At 36.8% G+C, this 26,937-nt stretch overlaps 1 protein-coding gene across 1 annotated transcript in view; it reads left to right on the top strand.

Moving 5' to 3' along the window:
- VWC2L (von Willebrand factor C domain containing 2 like) overlaps positions 1–26,937 on the top strand; it is a 141,935-nt gene that overhangs the window by 26,241 nt on the left and 88,757 nt on the right. Inside the window, exon 3 of the mRNA XM_036422103.2 lies at positions 935–1,064. Within this exon, the coding sequence (XP_036277996.1) occupies positions 935–1,064 (130 nt within the window). The remainder of the gene's footprint in view (positions 1–934; positions 1,065–26,937) is intronic.

The raw sequence follows: 26,937 nt of genomic DNA, 5'->3' as shown, positions 1-26,937 counted from the left end.
GAAACCTCTGTTTCATGAGAAAGGAGAGCTAGAACCTGTAAAGAATGTGAAAAGCCAGAGAGGACGCTGCTTAAGACTATCTGGGTATGAGGAGTTTCTAAAAGGAAACAAAACCCCAAACTCACTCTCATTTGGTAAGTACTTTGAAGACAAAATAGCTTTCTGATTTATTTTCCTTTTTCAATTACAACTTACGATCAATTCATTTCTCCCCTACATAAATCATTTTCAGCTCTATTTTTAGAGTCTTTGAACCTTAAAAAGTGGCTTTATAAGTTAAGAGTGGCCTTTTTCAGCCGATGGATTTTAGTTTATAAAAGTAAGCAGGCAAGAAGCAAGGTATTCGCTAAATCTTCCAGGAGGCAGCACCTGGTTGTCCACATCCCAAATGCAATCTCCTCTAAAATTCATATTGGGGGGAAAAGTCAATGTCTAGGTTAGCTGGGGGGGGGGGGGGGGGGGAGGAGTTCATAAAAAGGGTAAGAATGTCCATTTGCCATGTTCTTGTTTCTCAGTAATTTTTTTTAGGAAGAAAAATGATGAATGGCAAAAAAAAAAACAAAAAAAACTTATTTCACATGTTCCAGTCTCATTCCTCTTTATGAGAGGAAAGCAGAGCAATCACCACATCTGGAAACAAGGCCAGGAGGTGACATGTTAGTTGTCCAAAATGGTCTTTGGAAAGTAGGATCATAGGCAGGAAAGTCATACAGGAATGCCCAGCTGCTCCTGGCAACCTGGGATGCGCATGACAACCTACCATAACTTGGAAGTCCAGGTTGCTTTCCATTGGGGAAGAATGACCATGTACATGGTAATGGAGTTAATACAGAAAAGCCGATATAAACGCTGATGTTTTTGTCTTCTGACAGCATATGAATGTGCAAGCATTAAGTTATAGGAGAAAAGGGGCTAATTTTAGATTTGTTCCTAGCCCTCTCCGTGTGAATGGTGTCGCTGTGAGCCCAGCAATGAAGTTCACTGTGTTGTAGCAGACTGCGCGGTTCCTGAGTGTGTCAACCCAGTCTATGAACCAGAACAGTGTTGTCCTGTCTGCAAAAATGGTAAGACCATGCTGCATTAGCTTTCACAGAGGGGTTAGTGCCAAATACAGATATTTCACCTCTGCACACCATTCGGTGTAAGAGCCCTCTAAGATCGGCCTGTGGCTTTTTCAACATGGGCCTGGCATTCAATTGGGGGAACCAAAGTTTTTACAAGCCAACTTTGTTGTGATGCCTATTACTTATTGTTGATTGATAAGGAGGATGCTGGAAAGGATAAGTACCGTCTTTTCGTAGTGACTGAATTTCTCTCTTGTGGGGGTTTTAAAACAGTTTACCTATTTCATAGTGAATAACCCAGAGTAGAGAAGACAAATGCCAGGTATTTTGTGTTTGGTATAGATAAGACTTTAGGTTTAACATTATTAAATAAATACAGAATTCAATTATTAATGCACTTAAGTTGAAGTAAGAAAACACTAGAAACTTTAGGGTTTTTATTCTAGGATTTTATTACCATGGAATCTTGCTCTCATAGTAATTGTTATAGAGGGGAATTTGGTTTATGAGGTCTTTTTGGCCTCCATGCAATGGAAATGTAGAAATTACTACAGCATTACCCAAGGTCAAGGTGATGCTGCAGAGAAGAAAAGGCCAGGCCATAAACCCAGAACAGCATGTCAGCTAAGTGAATATCATGCTCTGCTTACTAGTCATGTACTACCCAATAATAAAGCTTTGCTGGGTAACACTCCACAAATGTCCCCTCCAGGCATTAATATCTGCTTGGAAAAAAGTGGTTCTAGCTCTTAATTAAGGTGAGGTCACTCTAACGTGGAATCCCGATGCCCTCTCTTGAGTTAGCAGGACTCATCGTCCTCTACTACACATTTTTGGGGTCCTGAATTTGGCATAATGTTAGTTCCCATACTAATGTTTTACTTTGCAGAATTATTAGTAGTAAAGAGGAGTATCTGGTTAATTTAGTTAAAGAAAACTCAAAAGCAGCCTGATTGATTTTATAGTATCATTCCAAAGGGCTTACGAAGAATCCTATGACATATTATCAGGCCCATATAAACCCAATGAGTTGAATATTAAACTGCTCACCTGGCTTCTCTTTTTCTTCTTTTCCATAACACCCAACTGACCTGTGTCATAGTAACTATCTCTTCGACGTAGAATGTGGAAAGAAATATTCCCCTGGCATTCTAATCTATCTAATATTAGGCAAAGATGTAAAATTTAAGACTTGGTATTTTTAAAGAAATTTTGAAGAAACTGGAAAAGGTACAGGGAGAACCTTACAATGATTTAATGGGTGAAAAATAGGACCTATGAGGACAGACTGAAGGAGTTAGCATAATTTGTCCTGGAGAAGAGAAGGCTCAAGGGAAACCTAACTGTCATAAAGTATATGGATGGTTAGTGTAAAGTGGAAGAGGACCTGTTATTTTTCATTTTCTCCAAGGACAGAAGGAAGAAAAAATCAGCTCCCCAATCAATCTTTACAATTAGGATTGACAAGTCTGACTGAACACTTTTTTTTCTCTCTCTCTGGAAGCAACTGTCTAAATAGGTCCTTGAGGATTCTCTCTTCCCTAAGTGGCCCTGGTTGGCTTTTTTTTACATTTAGGGTAAATGAAATTATGCTTCCAATTAAAATCTCTTGTCTGGACATACTCAGAATACTCACAGAATTAAAGCATACAAGACCATGCATTTAAAATAGAATTTTTACACATGCATCTGCCACATCTCCCTGTTATGCCACACGAAAGCCTATAATATATCCAGGGTTACTTTCCATGTCAAATGTTAAATCAGCCACTACAAGCTAGTCATAAGTAATCTGTCACCAAGATTATCCTATTTAAATCTATTGCTTGCCAGAGTAGAAATTTGTCTTGAAATGAAACCTTCTATGTACAAAAACAATGAACGGACTTGAATTTTTCAATTAGTCCAATTAGTAATCCATTGGTATTTCTGAAGAGCATATGTTGATAGAACAAGAAACACCAGTAATGTTTTCCAAATGTTAATTCATGAAGCACTACAAGACAACCGCTCTGTTTTCTCTTACCATTCCCAAGTAAATGTTTTTCCTTTTTAAATACGGGAAATGAGCCTACATTAGAGTTAGCAGAAATACTAACTCTTGTTGTACTATAGCGTTATGAAATTATCTTTTTTAATTATTAAATTCCAGGAATTAGTCACTTGTGTCCAAAAGTACAATATAAACATTGCTAAGAGGAGCATACTAAGGACTGTTAGAGAATGCTTCTGTCCACCAGGTTACCAGTGTTTTATGAGGCAACAGACTGAGCCTCGTCTTGCTTGCCCTCATTGGAAGCCAAACCCAGAAAACAGAAACAGATCGCCCATGGAAAGAAAAGGTGAAGGGAAACAGATGTTCACTGTGACAAAAATGGGTCTAGAACAATTTCCTAAATTTCTGATACATGATTATCCTATCTCATTCTATCTGACAAGACTGGTTTGTTCATCATAATATAGGCTATTTTTAAAGAATACTACTATTTTCTTAGATTTAAAAACAAGATAAGAATCAACCCTATGGAAAAAATGTAGAGGCACTAGATCTTAATTTGTAAATAGCCCAATCAAATTTTATACGTTTTAAAATTCTTCATAAATATTGAAAATTTTCAGTTTGCATAAATGCTGCTTATCTTGGTTGCCAAGTACTAGATTTTGCATACTAGATTTTTCTGCTTCCCTGAATTGTAATTTGCCAAGAGCAAGAGGCATTAAACATATAAAATGAAAATTTAAAGCAATAGAATCTATCACACCTAATATTAAAACTCAATATTCAGCCGGGACCGGTTTGGCTCAATGGATAGAGCGTCGGCTTGGGGACTGAAGGGTCCCGGGTTTGAATCCGGTCAAGGGCATGTACCTTGGTTGCGGGCATATCCCCAGTAGGGGGTATGCAAGAGGCAGCTGATCGATGACCCTCTCTCATCGATGTTTCTAACTCTCTATCTCTCTCCCTTCCTCTCTGTACAAAATCAATAAAAATATTTTTTAAAAAACTCAATATTCAGCTAATATAAAAATGTTTTTTCTCAGATTATTTAAGAACAAAAAAGCAAAGAAGTCCATGGACATGTATGGTTTTCCAGAAAACAGTAGTTGCCAATGAAAATGTAACAATTATTTTTAGATGCAAGTATTTTTTAAGTTATTATAAAGTACAAAGTAATATGTTCCTTAAATAAGCAATGATAGCCCATCTTTATTCTCCATAATGTAATTTTTATGAATAAATTTAGCTCCATATACTTGTAACATTTTTCTCATAGGCTATTTGGGTTAGGGAGGAAAATTTCAATTTTCTGGTCTTAATGATTACCTCAAGCAAGCTTTTCAATGGTTATCAATGAATATAGCCATGCCATAAAATATAGTTCATTAAATTAAAGTTACCTTAGCACCAAGTAGCGACTCTTCATTTGATCAGAATAAAATAGAAACATTAAGGAAACACAGGTCAGGAGGAGCAAGACGTGTCAGGATTATTATTTGGGAAAGATGGGGGAATTAACATAGGAACATAGAAATGTATTGTTTTGAAAAGTATCATTAAGCGTTTGTTTCTTCCTGCTCCATACACCTGCAAAGCTAGTAACCCAGACGCCTCCTGCAAGGTCTGACATTTCCAGACTGTTCTTCTGTCCCCAAGATAATATTACTTTGACCTATCTTTCAGTGCCAATCCTTTCCCTGTGAATTAATGAATATTCTTTATGCTTTTTGTTTGTTTTTATAATATGAAAAACAAATAGATTAGCACAGCATCTTCTTGAAGAAAACATTCTACCTTGGAGAATCCTATAAATATTTTCAAATATTTGGTAACGGATCGTACATTTGACTACTAAAATACATGATCACCAGGGCATCTGAACCACAAGCTGCATTTTTTACATTTCATCAGCCAGTGTGTCAGCCAGCTCTCTGTCTTTGCTGGGATATGTATTCAGTCATTATTCATGGTTCTGAGGGAAAAGTCACTCCATGAAAAATTGTAATAAACAGGAAACACACACAAAATCCTCCATACACACTAAGTGAGGTATTTTCATATCTTTTCTAACAGCTAAAGTTGTCATAAGCCCTGTTCAAATATTTAATTCCATATTCCTTACTCGCTTCCAGTTTAGTAGTGAAACAAATAAAGCAGGAAACAGACTAGCCAAAAGGTCAAATGGAAAGAAGACAATAAAGGGAGGGGCAAATAGGAGCGAGGGGAAACTACAAGCATCAGTGCCTTTTAGAGGTACTTGGGAGAAAAGGTTTGACTCACATATATGTTAATATCCTTCATATCCATAGAGATCCTTGAAATAAGAGGAAAACAGTTCCACAGGGAGGAAGGAAAGGAGCAAAGGGCATATAAAGGAAATTCACAGAAGAAAACCCAATGTCTGGTAAATACATGGCAATTTGCTTAAATTCACAGGGGATCAAGGAGTTAGAAATTAAAGAGATTCCAATATTGTAATGATAATATTTGAGACTGATGATGTTGCCAAACATATTAAGGGCTGAGAATGTTATCGAATAGAACAATTGTTAAGAAGGTGGTTTCCATCACAATTTTCATGTGACTTAGGGGAAAGGAGGCAATTCCAGCTCTTGTACTTTGTCCCACATTCATGTCCTAAATTTTCACTGTGTTTTAGGAGTGGGAAGGTGAGAGGAAATGTAATAGATCTTCAATGGAGTAATGAAGTCTATTTCAGCCTTGAAAAGGACCTTACTGACATTTTCTACTATTGTGGAAAATAAGCAAGTAGTGTATAGTAGATTATATAATATAATAATGCATCCTATCTATAATCCATACATTCTAAGTTTTATATATATATATATATATATATAATACATATATATGCTTTAAATATATATATGCTTATTTATTATATATGTGCTTATATATGCATATATATGTGCTTAATTATATACTGTTAACAGATATATAATTTTAAATAAATATTAATTTTTTGTACATAGGAAAAGAGCTAAATGGCTTCACAATAGAATATCAATAATGATTCAATGGTTACTTGTAGGGAGTAGTAAGAAGAAGGTAAAGGGAAGGGAGATGAGAGATAATCTCTTTATAACTTTAAATCCTTACAAATTGAGTTAATAAAAACAGCAGAAAAGTACACCAACGGAATTCACCAACAAATTACAGATGTTTAAAAGATATGAAACTTAAGACTCATTAATAAATTAGGTTAATTTTTATTTTTTTAATTGTGCAATTTTTAAAAATGTTGATTTGAGAGAGAGGAAGGAAGAGAGAAAAACATCAATGTGAGAGAGAAACATCAATCAGTTGCCTCTACACATGTCCGGACTGGGGATGGAATCCTCATCCTGCCTGTGTGTCCTGACCAGGAATGGAACCGGGACTTCTTGGTGTATGGGATTATGCTCCAACCAACTGAGCTACACCAGCCAAGGCTAATTTTTTATTTTTAAGCACTTTTTGTTATTTTTGTATGAGACATAGAGAAAGTTCTAGAATAATACACAGCAAATATTTAACAGTGATTAGAAGAGTAGAAGTGAGAATGTAGAAGCAGGAAACTTTGGCTTTTTATTTTATGGGCCTTTAAATTAAGTGAATTTTCAAGAAACTATTGTACTTTATAATTTGAAAGGTTATAGCAATCCTTTAAAGAAAAAAATAGATATAACGTTACTTAAACTCTTCCAGAGGAAAAACAGAACAAAATTTTCCATTTCTTCTTTTTCTCTTCAGTATAATATTAATACAAACCAAAGATGACACACTAATAAAAAGGCAGTAGAGGGCAATCTTATTTTTGATTAGTAATTAAGATCTATTAAAATACTAAATCCCCAATCTAACGCTCTTGGGTCGTGAATTTTATAGAGGAAGCGGGGTTCATATATGGTACAATATATTACACTGCCAGAGGGTATAGTGCAGCAGCATTCAATTAATAACATTAACATTTTTAACAAAATATATAATAACTAGAGACCTACCTGGTGCACAAAATCATGCACAGGTGGGGTCCACTGGCCTGCCCCAATGAGGGCCATTAGCCAGGCCAATGGGGAAAAGGGATGCAGGAGGTTGGCCAACCCTGCCCCCAATCAAGGGGGGGGGGGAATCCAGGGCAGGGTCGGCCAGAGAGAGGGGCTGCAGGCAGTTGAGGGAATGCACTTGTGGGCTGGGTTAGCCTGTCCTGTTCATCCCAATCATTCTAAGCAGGTGGAGGCAGGGCGGGGTGAGAAGGGGTGCCCAAGGCTGGTCAGGGGTTCAGCGCAGGAGGAGGCAACAATGTAAGCACACAGAAGCAGTGGGGGTGGTGCAGATGAGTGGTTGCATGGTGGTGGGCACAAGTTAGAGAGGAGCAGCAATGGCATGCAAGGGTCACAGTGCATCCCCCCTTTCACGCCCAAGGATCCCTCTCCACACCTGCCTCACAGTAGTTTCTGTCAGGCAGCCTGTGGGGCTATGCTGGAGTTGGGAGTGAGGGGCATGGCCATCCCTAATGTGGGTTGTTTCAGGAAGGATTTTCCTCAGTGCTTACCATCTTTGCTGTGCGTTCCTCCCATTTCCCAGCTGGGCTTCCATCGTGGCAGCCACATTTGTAATTTGGTGCTGTCAAGATCTGGAGGAGCACAGCCAAGAACCAAGCCTCTTCCTCCCCCAGGCCTCAGAGAAGCTCTTGGGCACCTTGGAATGGGAGAGAGGGGTGGGGGGGTGATCAAGGGTAGGGATGGCCAGGTCAGGAGCCACAGGAGTTTGTGGGGGCTGATCAGGCCCCAGTAGGGTCAGTTGGCTGCAGTACATATCATAGCAACTAGTTGTTCCTGTCATTCTTGTCATTCTGCCATTCAGTCACTGGATATAGATAGATAGATAGATAGATAGATAGATAGATAGATAGATAGATTAGATTATACTACAGAGACTGAATAAATATGGAATCTTGCATCATCTTAGGCCAGTTTTCCATCCCAACTGAGTTTTGGTATCAAACTTATGAACAAATATTGGGCTTTCAGAGATTAGGAACTCTCTTAATATAATTTATTCTATTAATAAATAAAAGAAAAATATCATATTATTATTTCTGTATATTCATAAAGACATTAGACTTAAATTAGCAAAAACTATTGACGAAAACTATTCATCAAATAAGACTAAGCGGATAATTTTTACAAGATAAATTATATCTATCTCGGGCCAAAAAGACAGAATAATGTTTAAGAAAAACACTGAGTGCATTGTTCATAAAGTAGGAGTAAGACACCAATGCCTACTATTTAAAATTTTAAACAGATAATAGATATGAACTAGCTTATGTAATTGGAAGGGGAAAAAAAGAATCAGAAGAGAAGAACTGAAAGATAAAACTGTTATATTGACAGAGGATATGCTTTTATACTTGAAAATCACTTTGATCCAGCAATGTCACTTCTAGAAATAATTAGTAAGTATCTATCTATCTATCTATCTATCTATCTATAAAAGCCTAAGCGACTGTTATGACTGGATGACCAGCCTGTAGCTATGATGTGCACTTACCACCAGGGGGCAGATGCTTAACACAGAACTTCCCACTGATGGTCATTGCGCTCCCACAGCCAACCTCCCGTGGCCAGCCAACCTCTTATGGTCCCTCCCTCTGCCCAGCCAACTCCAATGGCCCTGATCCTGACTGGGTGAGATGGCTCCAATTGCCAGCCAGGTCGAGGGACCCCATCCATGCATTAATTGGTGTACCAGGCCTCTAGTATAAAAATGTGTATGTGAGAGATATTTGTTACAGAGTTATTTATAATAGAAAACCTAATACTTAAATATTCAACAACAAAGTGTTCTTATGGAAAAACTATAGAATATATGAACTGACTACTAAGAGAATATTACAAGTAATATTATTTTAAAAATTAAGAATACCCTCTACACACACACACAATCCATGTTCAGAGTATTAAAATAAATTAGTAGGCAGGAAGGATGGATAAATGATAGATAGATGGTAGATGATAGACAGATAGATGATAGATAGGTAGATAAATAGATAAATAATTCTATTTTTTGTTTAAAAAGAATATATAGCATATGTATAAAGAAGACTGGGAGAAAATATTTTAAAATGTTAATGGCACTTAACTCTGAGCAGTAGGCTAATGGATGATTTTTACTTTCCTCCCTTTGCTAAGCCATATTGTCTACATTTCTTACAACAGATATACTTTATCCTTATAATTTAAAATTATGATTTAAAAGAGAAAATAGAAAAATTTCTTTAAAAGATTATGTAAATTTTCCCACTACTGTTATAATTTAATTAAATAATCAATGATGTGTTACTTTTCAGAAATTGCAATGTAATTCCTTGTTGCAATTTATACTCTATAAATTAATTAACCAACTAATAATCCTACCACTTGACTTTCAACTCCTTACCTTGAAATTTTTTATAAAGCATTTGGACAAACCTCATTGCCCATTTTATGCACCTATGAAGACAATTGTTAAAATATTCACTTAAGTCTATCCATTGACATTTTCATGAAGCTATCTTGCAGAATCAGTCTTTTAGATTTGAATATTGGATGCAAGTAGCTCACCTTAATTTGATATTTTCGCACTTCCTCTGAGGTAGATAATTAGTAACAAGTGAAACAAAGACATTGAAAACAAACACACTGAAGATGAAAAATTTTCCGGCAACATATTCATTTTTTACAGAGCCCCTAAAAATAGTTTGTGATGAAAGCACATCCTATCAAAGGCAGTTTCAAAATCTGCATTTCATTGACTCCATAACTGAAGGTCAGAATTATCATATTCATATAAAGGAGATGTCAAAACAGAATAATTATAAATAGCTATTTTAATGAGCCACAAACAATAATTTTCTATTGCTTTCATAGAGCTTCCTCCAAAATATGAAAGGAAATATTGATATTTATGTTGTCTTAAACCAACAGGATTCCTTCTTAATGCATCAGCAAATTAGATTTCAAAAGCATTATTGTACAATGTTGACACAATGAAAATTAATACCATATTCATTTCCTTCGAATCACATCTCTTTTTCACTTATCAGGACTACCCGGTCCTTCAGAAAATAAAGGAAGGCCAAGCACATGCAAAAACATGAACTTTTTTTGTTTCCTCCTCCACAGATAGGAAAAGCTTAGGGACTGTATTTTCCCTACAGAAAGCGTTGGGATGGCCAGCACACACTTGCTCCCATGGGAACAGACATATTCGATCATTGCACTCACTCCTTCTAGTGCCGTACTGTACTTTATTGTTCAGCTTATCATCACACAGGGCCCTTGAGAGACCAGAGGAAGAGTAGACAGCATGCATATACCCATTATATTCTTCCTAAACATTCATATAATCTCAAGGTAGTCTGGCTCAAAACTAGGAACTTGGCAAAGTGTTGACCATATCTTCCAGAAATGGCGATGCATTTCTATTCTTAACTTCACCTTCTCTTTTACTTTTGAGCCTTTCTTCGATTATTTTTTTTATATAATATTGTTGACTTTTAGGATTGTATACAGTAATCTCAAATAGAACACCTCTGTGAACCAAAGATGGCAGTTAACAGGGCAAGTGGTATCAAGAGCAGGTTCCTTGGGAGCTGGACTGGATTCTTGGAATAATTAAGCGAGGTGAGATCTGACTGGCAAGCCAAGGCATTCAGTCTTGCCAAGACTCGTGATCTACGAAAAATAATCCCACCTCTTTAAGGGAGGCTTATGTCATTGGCCATGGGAGAAACCAACTGCTTAGGTTCAGAAGTGTGGAATCGCCATCTATTATGACCCCCAGCTCTTCCTTGCATGCTCAGACACCCACATGGCTCTCAGAGGCACCAAAGGGGTCACTGCTGATGATGAAGGCACAGATCAAGTCTCAGAGTCTCGCTGCATCCAAGCATGTGGGTATAGACACATGAGGAAGTTGTCCTCACTGTACCTCACTTCGGCATTGCCATGCTTTCCAGAGATAGAGGTGCAGAGCAAGCCCTGTGCCCCCGGTTCCCCCCACACCTTTCATTCCCACCAATTAATGCAAACCCTGTGCAGTCAGACAAAAGCCGCACAGAGTTGCAAGGTAAACAGGATGCCTTGACCTTTGAATCTGAATGTCTTCAAAGTCATGTGAGCAAGATGAGGCAGGAGGGCCTAGAGGAAGGTATTAGTCCATGCTCCTCAAAGTTTCCGAGATCTGGAGCCAGAGTCTCTAACAGACTCATCCCCCAGGCACAGAGTCCCGAATTTCCTTTCTTCCAGGTAAGATGGAACCTCTTAGTCCTCTCCCTCCCTTGGCACTGGGGAAAAAGGACCCAGAACTCTGGGTGTTCTTGAAAGAGTCCTAGCACCTCTTCAGCCGACAGTCACAGCCTCAGCCTCACTTTTGGACTTGAGATATTTAGGATAATTTTTCCCTCCTGGTCTCAGACAATCCTCCCCCTCAGAAGCCTAGGACCTCAGTGCCTGGACTCTGACCCCTATACAGTTCTGGGAGCTATGAGGTAACACTCAAAACTACCACTTTCCACTCCGTTCCCTGTTTTTCATTCTCCATCACACCTACTTTTACCTGAATAATAGGGATTGTACACATTTAAGTTGCTTGTCTCTCCCTGCAGACAAGTATAAATTCCATCAGGCAAAGATTTTTGTCTATGTTGTTCACTCTTGTATCCCCACAAGCTACAATGCATTGTACATATACATGCACATTTTTAAATAAACGAATGAACGAACAAACACTCATATTGTTCCTTTGGAAAAGCTGTAATTAAATAGGAAATTTTGTTCTCTGGATTATCTTAAGTTCTCTCTTGAAAAGTATTAGTCTCATATTTCATAGAGAAGAGTTGTCAGTCATATAGAGAGCCTTGGGTGTAGCATGCAATGGGAAGGGGGTACCTATTGGAAGATTTATTTCCTAATTGTAGTTGACCGATAAGATTAGTGGGGCATATGTTGATGGAAGGTATATGGAAGTGAATTAGAAGAAACAGGATGATTGCCAGGATAACCAAGTACAGTTTAACCTTTTACTGCTATATAATCTTGTCCTGGACCCAGAAAGCGTCTGTTTCTTAAGGACTAACTTAACTGCATAATGTAATATATTGGTCCCTTTAGTGCAAAATGAATGCCATATTTTAGTCAGTGTTATCCTTAATGATAGATTTTATCTTAAAATGGGGATTGGACTTTTAAGGAAGCCATGGACATTGACGCAATATGTGATTTGTCAGGGTTTGGTGAAACCAACTGAACTTAACACGACATGAAACAAATTCAGGAAATGTGACTTGGTAATGACGCAGAGGGAGAACAGCTGAGTATAGGGCATAATATTTAATTCTAGAAACCCAATTGTGCACTGGGAAAAAATCAGAAAAATGGAATAAAACATGGACAAAGAGAACTTATAACCGATATCTTTTCTGGGGAGCTCTCCAGGGATCGCTGTGGCTGAGGAATGAAGCTCTTGGCAGTAGCACCTCTGATACTTAATGTAGCTCTGAGCCACTTCAGACCAACCTATCAGAAACGTTAAACCTCTTTGGAAACCTCTTTATGGTTGGCTATCCCTCAGTTGAGAAAAGGGAAATAGGAAGTTCTTGCACACATATTAGTACTTCTGTTGCTTCCGTGAGCTTCATGTGTATGAGGGGATGGCCCAGAGCAGCCACAAACGCTGCTGCTTGTCAGGATAGGGGACAGCCAACCCTGAGTCCTTTCTTCCTCCCGCCGTCACTTTTATGGGTTCTGCAGAGAGGTCCATAAAGCACAACACCTGCCTTCTGGAAGGCTCAGCCCAGTCAGTTCTTAGTGCTGTGAAATAACAAAATAGTCAGCAGTGCTGTGTCCAAATCTTTTCCTGTACTGGAATTTCAAATAGGGACCATGCATCCAGCAGCAGGGACTGAGGCCATGTGTTGAAGGCGTGGGCTTCTTGGTGTGTTGCATCCTTTGTCCTGCCTGCTTGGATTAGGATGATTTCTTTAGTGAAATGAATCTAGCAGAGAAAGACAAATTACCATATGGTTTCACTTCTATGTGGAATCTACACACAAACAACAGACTCAAAAAAACAGGCACCAAATGGATGGTGACCAGAAGGGAGGGGGTAGGGGGTGGGTACAAAGGGGAAGGGGAAGTCAATAATGTGATGTCACAGTCACAAGTGGTTACTAGAGTTAGTGGGGTGATCACACTGTAAGGTATAAAAATATTGAATCACTATATTGTACACATGAAACTAATCAATGTAAGATTACATACTAACTATACTGGCATAAAAATAAATTTTAAAAAAAGAATGGAGATAGATGACAAAGAAAAGCAACATAGGATTAAAGCTGCAGGGAAGAGGAGAGCATGGGAGCCTTTCAAGTCAGAATTCATGCAGTATTATGGTAAAGAGAAAAAAAAAGACATAATTGAATTCTGTTTTCACTCCTAGCGAAGGCAATGGTCCGGTCCCTGAGCTGAGTGAAGTAATCAGCCCCTATACAGCATCATCTGAGGTCACCAAACACCTTTTCAACCCATCAAAAATAGTGCCCCTTCTAGCCTGCCAACATACATGTCCACATACAAACATTTATGTAAATAAGGGAAGTTAGGTTTAGAAATACCCTGTTTCCCCAAAAATAAGACAGTGTCTTATATTAATTTTTGCTCCCAAAGATGCGCTAGGTCTTATTTTCAGGGGATGTCTTATTTTTCCATGAAGAAGAATTCGGTACACATTTATTGTTAAATGAAAATAAAGGAAATTTACTACCTGTATACGGTACAGTAGTACAGTAGTAGTTGTCAACACAAACCAGACAAACTGTGAATCCTACAGTATCAAGAATTTACTCATTTATTCAATGACAATCATGTCATCATCTTCTGGAAAATCATCATAACAATCCAATTCCTGAATTTCCTGGTGAATTTCTTGTGACTCCATTTCTTTCAGAATCAGTGGACCAAATCTCTCATGTTTAGCCTAGGGGGGGGGCTTATTTTCAGGGGGATGCCTTATATTTCACTCAGAAGGAAACCTGTAAGTAGGTCTTATTTTCGGAGGATGTCTTATTTTGGGGGAAACATGGTATAAAATAGCATGTCAAATATCTCATTAATGATGTATTTACCTTTCAAATCCAGATTTTTCTGATTCCAAACACTTTGTACTTTTCATAGTGCTGAGGTTATTATTTACCATAAAATAGAAATGACATTTAATAATTCATTTTCTTATTATGCTTTTTAGCTAAGTACATTAAAACATTCCTAACTTGCCACCTTAAAAGATTTAGCTGACTAGTAGAATTTTAAAAGAGATTTTCTCTAGATCAGCAGGGAAAGAAAATTTATATGGCAAGAACAAAGGTAATAAAATATAAAGACTATAAAGTGGTTAATTTTATCACTTAGTTTAATGACAAACACTGAGAACAAGAATTTGCAGTAGAAGAGAAAGAGGCAAGACTCAGGAGGAAATTGGTTCATTTGACAAACCACCAAGCACAGCACATAATTGGTATCTTAAGATAGGAGCTTTTTGTAAAGTTGATTTTAAAGAGGGGGAGAAGAGAGAGAGAGGGAGAGAGAGAGAGAGAGAGATCGATTGGTTGCCTCCTACATGAAATCCACAACCCAGGTTTGTGCTGTGCCCTGGCCAGAAATTGGATCCACCCTCTTTGGTGTTAGGGGAGAATCGCCAACCACCTGAGCCACTCTAGCCAGGGCAGAAGATACGAGCTTTTTAAAAAATAATATTATTCATTGAATCTTTGTTAAAGGCATTAAATATGTTTTACTTAAAAATATTGCCAAAATTTTATATTATTTTGATTGAAAGACACACAGATCTTGGTTTAAATATTTTAAATAAATAAATTTGATAAGTATTTTTAGAACAAAAATTAATCATTTTTTAAACTTCTCATTGTGACTGTCACAAACATAAAATAATTGTACTTTACTATTGAATTCAACCAATAATGAAAAATATACAAAATAAAGTAAGCCTAAGAGAACATTCCATACCTATTGTGCAAATTACTCTGTCAAATAGGCCGAAGCAACCACTTAGCTCCAATGGGATGCATGCAGTCAATTCATCGTGATGTGAAAAGTGGGTCCACTTCAAATTCATACTTCTTCAATCAAAAACTCTTTAAAGGATCATGGGTATTTTGTATTGGAGAAGATGAAAAAAAAATCTACCTGGCATTTGAGATGCCTCTATTCCCTTGGGGATAACTAGAAGTGAAGCATCACCTTGAAAGGCATTAGGACAAAATAATAAATTTTCCAAAACTTCTCTGCATTCATTCCAGCTATTTAAAATTTTCTACATTTAAGCAAAATGTGAACTTTATTCCATTCCTTTTGTAGAAAGGCCTAAGATAGAACCTTGGCTGTACAAATGAATACTCATGATATGATTATTTTTCTTTATAGCATGGTTGTAAAGAATAGAAACAGAATTGATTTTTCCCTATGTCTCAGCATTCTTCAAGCATCTAGGGAATCACAGCCAACCTTTAAACAGGGTTAGACTTTTTTTTAAAAAAAGGAAAAGGGAAAAAGATGTTACACACAAGTCCTCAAATAAACTATTAATATATGCAAAACATTATGGTGATAATGTCTATACAGGTATGGACCCGTTACAGAATAGAAATAGTTCTAAGAAAAGGGTTGGACTACAGGCTCTATAAATGAATTTGCCCCCCAAACTATTTTCTAGATAAAATTGGCAATCATAGGAGAATAGAGCTTTACAACTGAAAGTGACCTTGGAAAAGATTTAATAGAAACCTCTTATTTTATATTTGGGGGGAAAAACAAGGCTGAAAGGTGAAAGTGAACTGTTCAAAAGGATACTGCAGAAGGAGCTAGGACTAGAACTCAGCTCTGCTCACTTTCAGGGGGCCCAGGTTTTCAACTAAATAAATACATACTCTGTGTTGTCCCAAAGGTATTTGTCTATTTGTTTTTATTTAACAGAAATGCTTGTACATTTTTATGACAAGTATTTTATATAATTTAATTTGTTTTTATATGCTGCTTGGTGTTGAGTGCCAATCAAATGATTCTTAAGGTTATTTTTGATTTTGCAAGTACTTATGCACCTACAAGTAAAAATGTGTAGTTAGAATGTTAATGGTGAAATTTACTCAAGAGAGATTTGGCATGTTAAAAAGTTTGGGAAACACAACACCCAGATCAACTTTGAAAAACAAGCAAGCAACAGAAAACATGCGAAAATGTATTTCAAATAATTTCTTGGAAGAAAAAAAAAATTCAAAATGCTTTTTTTTATTTCTTTATTAATTAAGGTACCACATATTTGTCCTCAACCTCCATTCCCACCCCAAACCCCTCTCCACGCATGACGCCATTCCCCTATTATCTGTGACACTCTAGTTAGGCTTATATGCATGTACTCAAGTCCTTTGGTTGATCTCTCCCCCTTACCCTCACCCTCCCCTCTCTTCCCCCTCAGTATGATTGATGTTTCCCTGTCCCAGGGTCTGTTTTTGTTCATTAGTTTATGTTGTTCATTATTTCCGCTAGATGAGTGAGATCATGTGATACTAGAAATACACATATAAGAACTGGAAATGAGACAAGCAATAATGGTTATGCTAAGAGGCAAATGAATCAGTCTATAGTGAGTTTCTTTCTGGGCCAACAATTCTTTTGAGTCCCAATTTCAATGTCAAACAGTTCCTTATGTGTACATGTCAGCAATGATATTTCAGTTCTGGATGGTGGACAAATGGTGGTAATGCAGGTCCAACCCTCTCTGGTTTGGTCCTAAGCAACCTGCAGCGACGCACAGCTGCTGACTGCTAGTATGGCAAGGCCTCGTCAGTGTCTTCCATCTCTAAATGTTTTAGTAAAATGTTGAAAAATGTCGATGAGAGCACCTTCTTAGCATCTATATCTTTCTAATGGCATGTTTTGATATTGTCATGATAAATATATTCACTAGCACAATAAAATTAAAATATCAACATGGTTGTGCTCAATTCAGTTTAGCAAGTATGCACTGCCCTTCTTCACTTAATAAACACGTATTTATTGAGTATACACCATTTGCCAGGCATTGTGCTAACTGCTAGAAATACAGTGATGACTAATATTAGTCCCTGTCTTCAAGAAACTCACAACTTTAAGGAAAATCTGGGCAAGAAAACAAACAAAAAAGCAATTAATGGTCATTGTAATATACTCAAAGAAAATTATAGGAAAAATCTTTTAAAGAGTGCCTACAGGGAAAAAAGTAAACAGAACTTTAAGTCACTTTGAGCATATTAGAGAGAATTAATTGCAGGAATTAATTACAATATGGAGCAATCTATTGGTCCTTATGCTTTTTCAACTACAGAATATTTTAACTGTTATGTCCACTAGTTTGACACAGCTGAAAAGATTGCATGTGCTTGTAATTTAGTAAGTATTTGATAGCTTTTCATTAGTATCTGGTTATGTAGAGAACTGGCAAAGTATTAGGAAGGGGGGGGGGGTGGTCAAAGAAATTGTTGTATCCTTACCTGCTCTCATCTCCCACATTAAGAAACAAAAACCTGTTAAGTGAGTATTTAGGAAAAGAATAAAAATAGGTTAAAGATTAGAGCCAAGGAAATTAAAAAAAGATACAGATTGGAAAGTTTAATTGAGAATCTCTGTGTTTCTTTGTTTCCTTCTTTTCCCTCCCACACCACTTGGTATTTCTCAGTCAACTTCCCTCTCTATTCCTCTGACTATCCTAGCTAATATAATTTTATTTAAAACATCAGCAGGTAAAGAATAATCTAATTGCAAATGATAGCATCTGTGACTTGTTCTTTTTGTTCTCAGAAATTGAAAACATTGACTTCCACTGTTGTTTCAGGGACTTTAACAGCAAATATGTAAAGTGTTTTTGAAAGACTTCCTGTAGAAAAATAAAAAGTATTTATTTCTCAAAAAATAAGCAATCTGAAGTAACAGAACTTCAGTTGTAGCCCCCAATTGAGACAGGTAATCATGACATGGTCTGATTAAGACTAGGTTAAAAATTAGGCATATAAGGCCATATTTTAATGAAATGTATTCTATTGGTTACAAAATATTTTTCTCCACAAGGATTTTTAAAGACTACTTTGATAACTTATTGGTAATTTTAGTTGTTTCAAGAATATCTCAATAATCTTTCCAACATGAGGATGATGACATTACCCAAACTGGTCATGTTCTAACATTGTATTTCTAGAAACCTATTGGAAGAAAAAAGGTTTCAAAGCCTAAATAATGCCCCCTTCTTACTTTGCATCACATGGGTATATAATTAAGTGTAATTTAAATAAAAGACTACAGATATTCATAGAAACTTATTGGAGACTAAAATCTATGAATAAATGAATGAACTAAAGCAGTAATGGGTAAAGTAGGCATTGTTATATACACTGCAAGATGAGTAAGTTAGATAAAAGTATAGCTGTGAAAGGTAATTTGTCCATAAGACAGACATTTATTGGCTGCTAGGTTAAGTACTGTACACATGTAATCTCATTTAATTTTTCAGCAATCCTTTTACAAATGAGACTGAAGCTTAGCAACTTATCATTAGATTGAATGCCTGAAAAGTTATATATAAACCAATATTCAACCACTATTTCTTGTCCAAATCTCATGCTCTTCCCATTGTGTGAACTCATAGGACTTAATAGACAAATACAAAAGGTGTGCTCTGCACTCTACATTTAGTTTCTCATTTTTCTGGTTGCATTGGTGAGAACCAGTTCAGCTGCAAATGACAAAAAACAAACAAACAAAATTGTAAAATTTATTGCTTTAATTCTCAAACTCAGGACATCAGAAAACTATGTCTAAGCTCAGTCTATCTATAGACTTATCTTCACTTAACTTAAACCAAAAAGTTTCACATATCTGAAAAAGCCAAGGACACCTGGTTCTAGGCCTAAATGTGTCAAGTGACTTAGACAAGAGGAGGATTTGTCATTTTTTGTCATTTCTCTGTTCTGGATCTCTTCGTGTTGGTTATATTTTGAGGCCCTTCATGGTGACAAGATGGCTATCAGAATGTTCAGGCTTTATTCCTCACCCATCTATGTCTGGTGGAGGATAGGGGATTGGATAGACCTTTTGTCTACCATAAGTATTTGATATAACTCCAGTTGGCCTGAGTTGAGAATAAAGAGTTTTCTGAACCAACACCCCTGAAAGCAAGGACTAGATTTCTAGTTGGACAGGCTGGAGCCACACTTCCACTCGACCTTCAGGAGTGGGGTCGAAATGGGAACAGTACCACTGGAGTCACAAAGGAGTGGAGGGGTTATTTTTCCAATGAAGAAATTAAAAAATCGGTGTTATAAAAAGTCTGTGTATCCATGCACCGAAGCTATGGGTGTTTGCCAATAAAAGTGACAAACACATCATAGATAATCTAAGACCACACAAATGTTAATACAAATCATATTATGATCACGCATGTTCACTCATACCTGATGAGTGAAAACCACCTTCCCATACAAGGAACCCTGATGCAGAATACAACCCCCAAACAGGCCACAGATTGAAGAGAATTATTGATAGAACATCAGTCCTATCTCCAATAGACTAATGTTCCATGTCACCATAGTTTGTTCTGAACATCTATTAGAATTTCACAGAACAATTTGAGAAATTACTGCATTTTTAGGACACCTCCTGAGTAAATATTCATCTAGATATAGATGATAGATAGATGATAGATAGATAGATAGACAGACTGAGCTTATACATAGTTTTCTGATGTCCTGAGTTTGGGAATTAAAGCAATAAATTTTATAATTTTGGTGGTACCAACAAATTAGACCACTTTTCTTATATTTCTACGATCTTTGGGAAATGTGTTCAAGGCTAGGGTCAATGTGTATTGATGGACATGACCAAAGCTAAACTGTTACCTTGGTCTCATTAATGCATATCTGGGTGAGATCAATTATATACAGGTTCATTGAAACTGTGAGGAAAGAACTTTATCATTACAGACACTTCTCAAATATGTCATGTCAGTCTAAAAATTTTATTCATAAGAGCTAGGAAAGTCTGTGTGTTTAAAATTAATCCATTGCTGTTATCAGTATAACCCAATTTCTAATAACATTTTTGTCTTGTTAAATCCATACTGCAACCCTAAAATTTTAAAAATGAGAAAGAAGAAAAAAATAAATACTAAATACAATTTTTATTGATTTGAGAGAGTAAGGGAGAAGGAGAAAGAGAAACATCAATGATTAGAGAGAATCATTGGTCAGCTACCTTCTACATGCCCCACACTGGGGTTCAAGCCCACAACCAGGGAACGTGCCCTGACCGGACATTGAACCGTGACCTCGTGGTTCATAGGTCGATGTTCAACCATTGAGCCATGCCAGCTGGGCAAGAAAATACTTTACTCTTTGCAGGGAGGACAGATCATTATTCCTCACTTTGTAAGATACTTTTCTCTTGCATGGATACTAAGAAGCCTAAGAGAAAGGAGGCAGCGTGATAGGCTAGGAAGCCATGAGGAGGTGGCTTATAAAGATCGTAGCTCAGTTCCATTAGAAATATGACCCTGCACAAGAGCAAGTCACCTCATCTCTACAGGACGTGGATTTCTCACTTGCGAAATTAATTAGATGCGCCCTGCCTACCACCTGAGTCTGTTGTGAGAGTTCCGTGTGTTGTCAAATGTGAGGTATTAGAACACAGATGCGTGTTTGTAGAAAATATTACAACATTTGAGGAAGGAAATAAGTCCTATTATTGCATCAGTAAAGCTTTCATTTTGTTTCCTCATCTTCCTTTGTCAAAACCATTGAGACCATTGTACAATAAAGTGAAGTAGTTTTGAGCAAAGCCTGTGGCAATAGAGAAACTAACTCTCTACTGCTACTTGTGTGACCTTGAACTAGCTATTTAACTTCCCAACATCTTAGACTGCTCATGGGAATTGGGAAAAAATAATACATTCCTCATAAAGTAATTATGAGGATAAAATGAGATAACATATGTAAAATGCTTTGCCTAGCACCTGGCACATAAATGCTGGCAATTTGTTGTGCCTATTCTAAGAAAAGCTATGAAGGGTTATTTATCTCAGGCTTGCTTCTTCTGCCCCCCACCCTGCTGGTGTGCCCAAACACCACACAAAAAAACAAACAAGCAAAAAATTCCAATGCAATGCCAAGCAGGACTGAAATCCATTTGGTTTATCATGGAAATGAAAGGATATGGGGACGAATGAAAGTACGATTAGGGAAAACCACTCTCTTCAGCACACAGTTGCCTCACGAAGGCCCCTTATTCATGCAATTTTCTTACTGCTGTTCAGCAAGCTACCTACCTGGCCCCAGAGCCCTTCCTTTGAAAGGTTTGCCTTGCATGGATAAACCTTTCTTCTGGATATGAGACCCAGACCTCTTGCCAAAGAATTCTCTCTTTGGTGTGCATCAATGGAACATGAAAAAGAAGGCATATGCTGAAAATCTTCTACATGAAGCTATAGAATTGTAGCATTGATTGCACAAATGGACCAGGCACACCAAAAAACTGAATTCCTAGAGAGGCTAAGTAAGTAACATAAATAAATGAAGTTATGTATTCTTTCAACATGGACACATGGACGCTCTTTGTTAACATATTAAAACCAAGAAACCTAGGTGTCTCAGACTTTTACCTTTTTCCTCTTTAGATAAAGATACTGAAAAATATAGCCATACTATAAGAAAGTCAACAATAAGCATAATAAGTGAAATGAACATTACTTCTAGTTTTGGGGAGAGAATGGGGAATGATGGGGACTGACACAAATGAGGAGAAAGACACGCCATGTTGAATGAATCACCATTCTGCTCTGGTCCATTGTTGCCATAAAGGAATGTGAGACTGGAATTAAATCTAACAGCTGTATAATGGAGGCCAGAGATCTGTTTTTTAAGTGGCATTTCCCAAATTTGTAATGTTGAGCCAGAAAAATCTTAAAACATAATTCAAGTAAACAAAAGTATCTACAGTGACTGTGTCTGCTCACCATTGGGAGAGTCTCTGTGGCAGAGAAGTAACTGATTGCAAAGGAGGCTGAAGGGCTTGCTCAAGGTCACATTGATATTGGCAAAGCAAGAAGTTGAACCTGACCTCCCGCCCCTCCCCCTCCCCCAGCCTAGGAAAATCAGTCTGTCGTCTCACATGTAAACCAGCCAGAATATTATTGAAAACAGAATGCATGAATATAGAACAGAGCGGTTAAATACACATGTTCTTATTATTTCTTTCTCTCTTTTTTCCCTCAGGAGATTTCTCCATTTTTTTTTTCATGTATTATTCAGGACATGATAAGATCCCTCTTTCTTCTTTCTTAGTGTGATGATAATTCTCACACTCACTGACAGCAATCTTCTGCTTGATAGCTAATATATTTGTATACTTAAGGAAATATACTGCAGCCCGTATGCAGAGAAGCTTGGCACAAAAGGCGCATACAGTACAATTTAAATCAATATTTTCAATGATATATATTCAGAACAAAGTCATGCATGTTCCAACTGCTAGCTTATATAGTTTTTAACATCCAGTGTGAAACTATAGATCACATATTGACATTCTGGTCAAAAATCATGGTCTCTATGCAGCATAGCCATTGCAAAAACACTCATTTGATTACATCTCAGGGCATCCAATGCCAAATTCTAATCAAAAGAGATTTTTTGGTGTTTTGCTAGTTTTTTCTTTTGACAAAGTGCATCTAACTTTTCCTATCTCTCATGCTCTGCTGCACCAGAAGCTTCCACTACAGAAATGACTTGTTACCTGGCGAGCTAGTGCCACCCAACCCGAGAGACATCTGACAGCAGGTGCTGAATAGAAAATTATTAGGTAGTGGGGACACAGTGATTAAAACCTGGAGCTGGCCTCGTTACATCCGTAATTATATTTATTCAGCAGATTTGGAAGAGAAATCACATTTTCCCCTGCCTCTTTCATGCTCTCTTTCTCTTTTTTATTTTGAGCTATTGAAGTATTTTTATATTTATCTACTTATTAACAGTGTGGAAACTCAGTAAGGAAAGCTGAACTGCAAACATTTATTTTGTCAATTGGTTATGTAGCTAGAACCAAGGTGATCTCTCCGTGTCCAAGGGCATTGATTAACTTCCCCTAAGCCCTTTTGAGAACTCTATACCCAGGTAGGCTGGCTTTTACACTGAGATAAAATAAAAACTTCTAAAGAGACCAAAAGAAAAAGGCTGCCTATTTTAATGTTTTCTCTTCCATCTGCTAAAGCTATATGACACCTCTAGCTAATATCACCCCTTCAAAAGAACTGAAGCATCAGGAATGCATACATATATAAGTATATATATATATATATATATATATATATATATATATATATATATGTTAGCTGGAGGTGTCATATCCACAAAGTATATATGTAAGGTGGAAATAAATGTCTCAATTATTAGAAAATGCATTTGTGTGAACACTGCACTCTTTAATAAGGCTGTGAATTGAGTGCTTACCATCCTATAACAATGTTGGAAAATGCCCAAGAAATGGAAGGAGCCATGATATTTTCTCCTTCAACCCAGTAAGTTCCTGGAATCCATGGCCATGCATTCATACAGCAGGCAAGCCTTAAGAGCTATGCAGAGGGTCATTCTTGGTTCATCTCTAATAAGGACTTGTTTCTCTGGCACAAACCTTTGGGGAAGAGATTTGCAGCACCGCCTTGATTTATAAGACATATATCCTTTGCCCCTTTGACCACAGCCTCCTCGGGAAGTGGGCCAGTCCTGATTTGTTTCATGACTGCCCTGGAGCCCTAACAAAAACAACAGCTAACTTGTGTGGAGTACTCAATTCTTTATGGGTGAGCTCATCTAATCCTCACAACAAGCTAATGAGACAGCTATGACTCATTCTCTCCCCCCCACCCCCCTTTTAGAGCTGAGGACTCAAAGGCTTAAAATATGAAGTGCCTTACCTAAAATCACACAGCTAATAAATGATGTGGCAGTCTTCGTGCCTAGGCAGGCTGGCTTTTAAGCCCTGGGTTATGCCTTCTCTTTCCTTGAGTTGCATTCATTCTTAGACGATATGCCCTTGTAGTATTAAAGGAAGTATTTAGGCTACTCCCCAGCGGTGATTTTTCTTAGAGTTTTTAGTTCTTTTCTCACTTTCCTTTTACACATATTTTAGTATCTTAGATTATTGTGGTAAGAACTCTTCACATGCAATCTAGTCGCAACAATTTTTGCATGTGAATACTTCAGTGTTGACTATGGAGACAATGTCAAGATCTCTACAGCTTTTTCAACTTGCCTGAAAGAAACTTTGTCCCTTGATTAGGAATTTCTCTTCCCCCCCCCCCCCCAGGCCCGTAGCAAACACCAACCTACTATTTGATGCTATGAATCTGACTATTTTATATATATACCATATAAGTAGAATCATGCAGTATTTGTCTTTATGTGGCTAGTTTTTATATCATTTGGCATGTGTCCTCAAGATTCACTTATGTTATTGAATATTGAAGACTTTGCATGTTTTCTAAGGCTGAATAGTATTCCCTTATATGTATATGGCATAGTTTTTCTTATCACCCTCCTATTGAAAGACATTTAAGTTGTTACTACATCTTGGCTATTGTAAATAGTGCTCTCATGAACATAGGAATGCTAATATCTCTTTGAGATCCTGATTTCCATTTGTCTGGATAAATATCCATGTGGTAGGAGTGCTGGATCATATGGTAGTTCTATTTTTAATTTTTGAGGAAACATTATATTGTATCCCATAGTAGATATACCTTTTTTTTTATCTACACCAACAGTATATAAAGGTTCCAATTTTTCTACTTCCCTGCCAGCACTTGTCTTTTTTCTTTTTTTCTTTTTTAATATAATAGCCCTCCTGACAGGTGTGAGGTGATATCTCATTATGATTTTTATTTGCTTTCCCTGATGATTAATGACATTGAGATTTTCACAATCCATTGGATAATTGTACATCTTCTTTGGGGGGGGGGGGAGTTTATTTGAGTCCTTAGGCCATTTTTAAATCGGGTTCCTAGATTTTTTTTACTATTGAGTTGTTGAAGTTTCTTATATATTTTAGAGATTAACCCCTTGTTAGATACATGATTTACAAATATTTTCTTCCATTCCACAGATTGGCTTTTCACTCTGTTGATTTTGTTTTTCTTTCTTTCTGTGCAGAAGTCTTTTAGTTTGATGCAGCCCCTCTTGTTTATTTGGTTTTGATTGCAGGTTCTTTTGGTGTCATATTCATAAAGTATTGACAAGAGGAATGTCATGAAGTTGTTTTTCTGTTTTCACATAGGAGTTTTACAGTTTGAGGTCTGAATGTAAATTTTTAATCCAATTTTAGTTGATTTGTGTAAGATAATTTCATTGCATGTGGATATTCACTGTTTTCAACACCATTTGTTGAAGAGACTATCCTGTCCCCATTGTGTATTCTTGGCACCTTGAAAATTAATTGACAGTATATTCATAGATTTGTTTCTGGGATCCCTATGATGTTCCATTGGTCTATATTTTTGGCATTATGCTAATACCTTACTGTTTTTATTGCTGTAGCTTTGTAATACCGTTTGAAATAAGGATGTGTTATGTCTCCAGCTTTTTTCTTCTTTCTCAAGATTGATTTGGCTATTCATAGTCTTTAATAGTTCCATGTGAATTTTAGAATTGTTTTTTTATTTCTATGAAAAATATCCTTTGAATTTTTATAGGGATTGCTTTGAACCCTATAAAAAAAGATTGCTTTGGATAGTATAAACATTTTAACAATATTACATCTTCTAATCCATGAACATGAGATTTTCACATTTGTTTTTGTCTTATTTAATTTATTTCATCAAGGTTTTATAGTTTTCAGTATACAAGTCTTTCATCTCCATCATTAAATTTATTCTCAATTACTTTATTCTTTTTGGTACTGTGGTAAATGAGATTGTTTTCCCTAATTCCCTTTTAAAATGGTTGGATTTTATAGAAATGTAAATAAAATTTTATGTCCATTTTATATTCTACCACTTTACTGAATTTATTAGTTCTAACAATTTTTAATGAGATCTTTGGGCTTGTCTGAAAACAAAGACAATTTTACTCTTTACTTTTTTATTTGGATGTCTTTTATTTCTTCTTGACTCATTGCTCTGGGGAGAACTTCCAATTCTGTGTTGCATAGAAGATAGTGAAAGTGGGCATCCTTGTCTTATCCCTCATCTTAGAGAAATACCTTTAGTTTTTACTGTAAAATATGATGTTATCTGTGGGCTTTATAGAAACAGTCTTTAACATGTTAAGGTAATTTCCTTCTTTGCCTAGTTTTTCATCATGAAAGTATGAAACACTTTTTCTGCATCTATTGAGATGATCATGTGGTTATTATCTTTTATTTTGTTAATATGCTGTATTACATTAATTAGTTTTTATATGTTGAATCAGTCTCATATCCCTGGGATAAATCATACTTGGCCATGACATATGATCCTTTTTAATGTTTTAGTACTTTTTTGTAGGACTCTCTTTCACATCCCGCGTGGAAAGAATTCCAATTCAGGGTTCGGTTCTGGGGAAGGGCCGCACACAAATGAAGAGACTTGAGACTTGAAGAAATTCAATTTGGCGATATGGGGGGCCAGGCGGTAGTCCAACTCTAGTGGGAGAACTACTCACTGCTCTGGCCCTGCTATCCCTGTTATTGAGGCTTTGGGGAAAACATCTTAGGCAAGATAAACAGAAATTTACATGTAGCCCTTAGGCAGGAAATAACAGACACT

The sequence above is a fragment of the Pipistrellus kuhlii genome, unplaced genomic scaffold, assembly GCF_014108245.1.
Source record: "Pipistrellus kuhlii isolate mPipKuh1 unplaced genomic scaffold, mPipKuh1.p scaffold_m20_p_7, whole genome shotgun sequence".
Lineage (NCBI taxonomy): Eukaryota > Metazoa > Chordata > Mammalia > Chiroptera > Vespertilionidae > Pipistrellus > Pipistrellus kuhlii.
The sequence above is the reverse complement of the archived record's forward strand: the minus strand, read 5'-3'. Positions and strand labels throughout refer to the sequence as shown.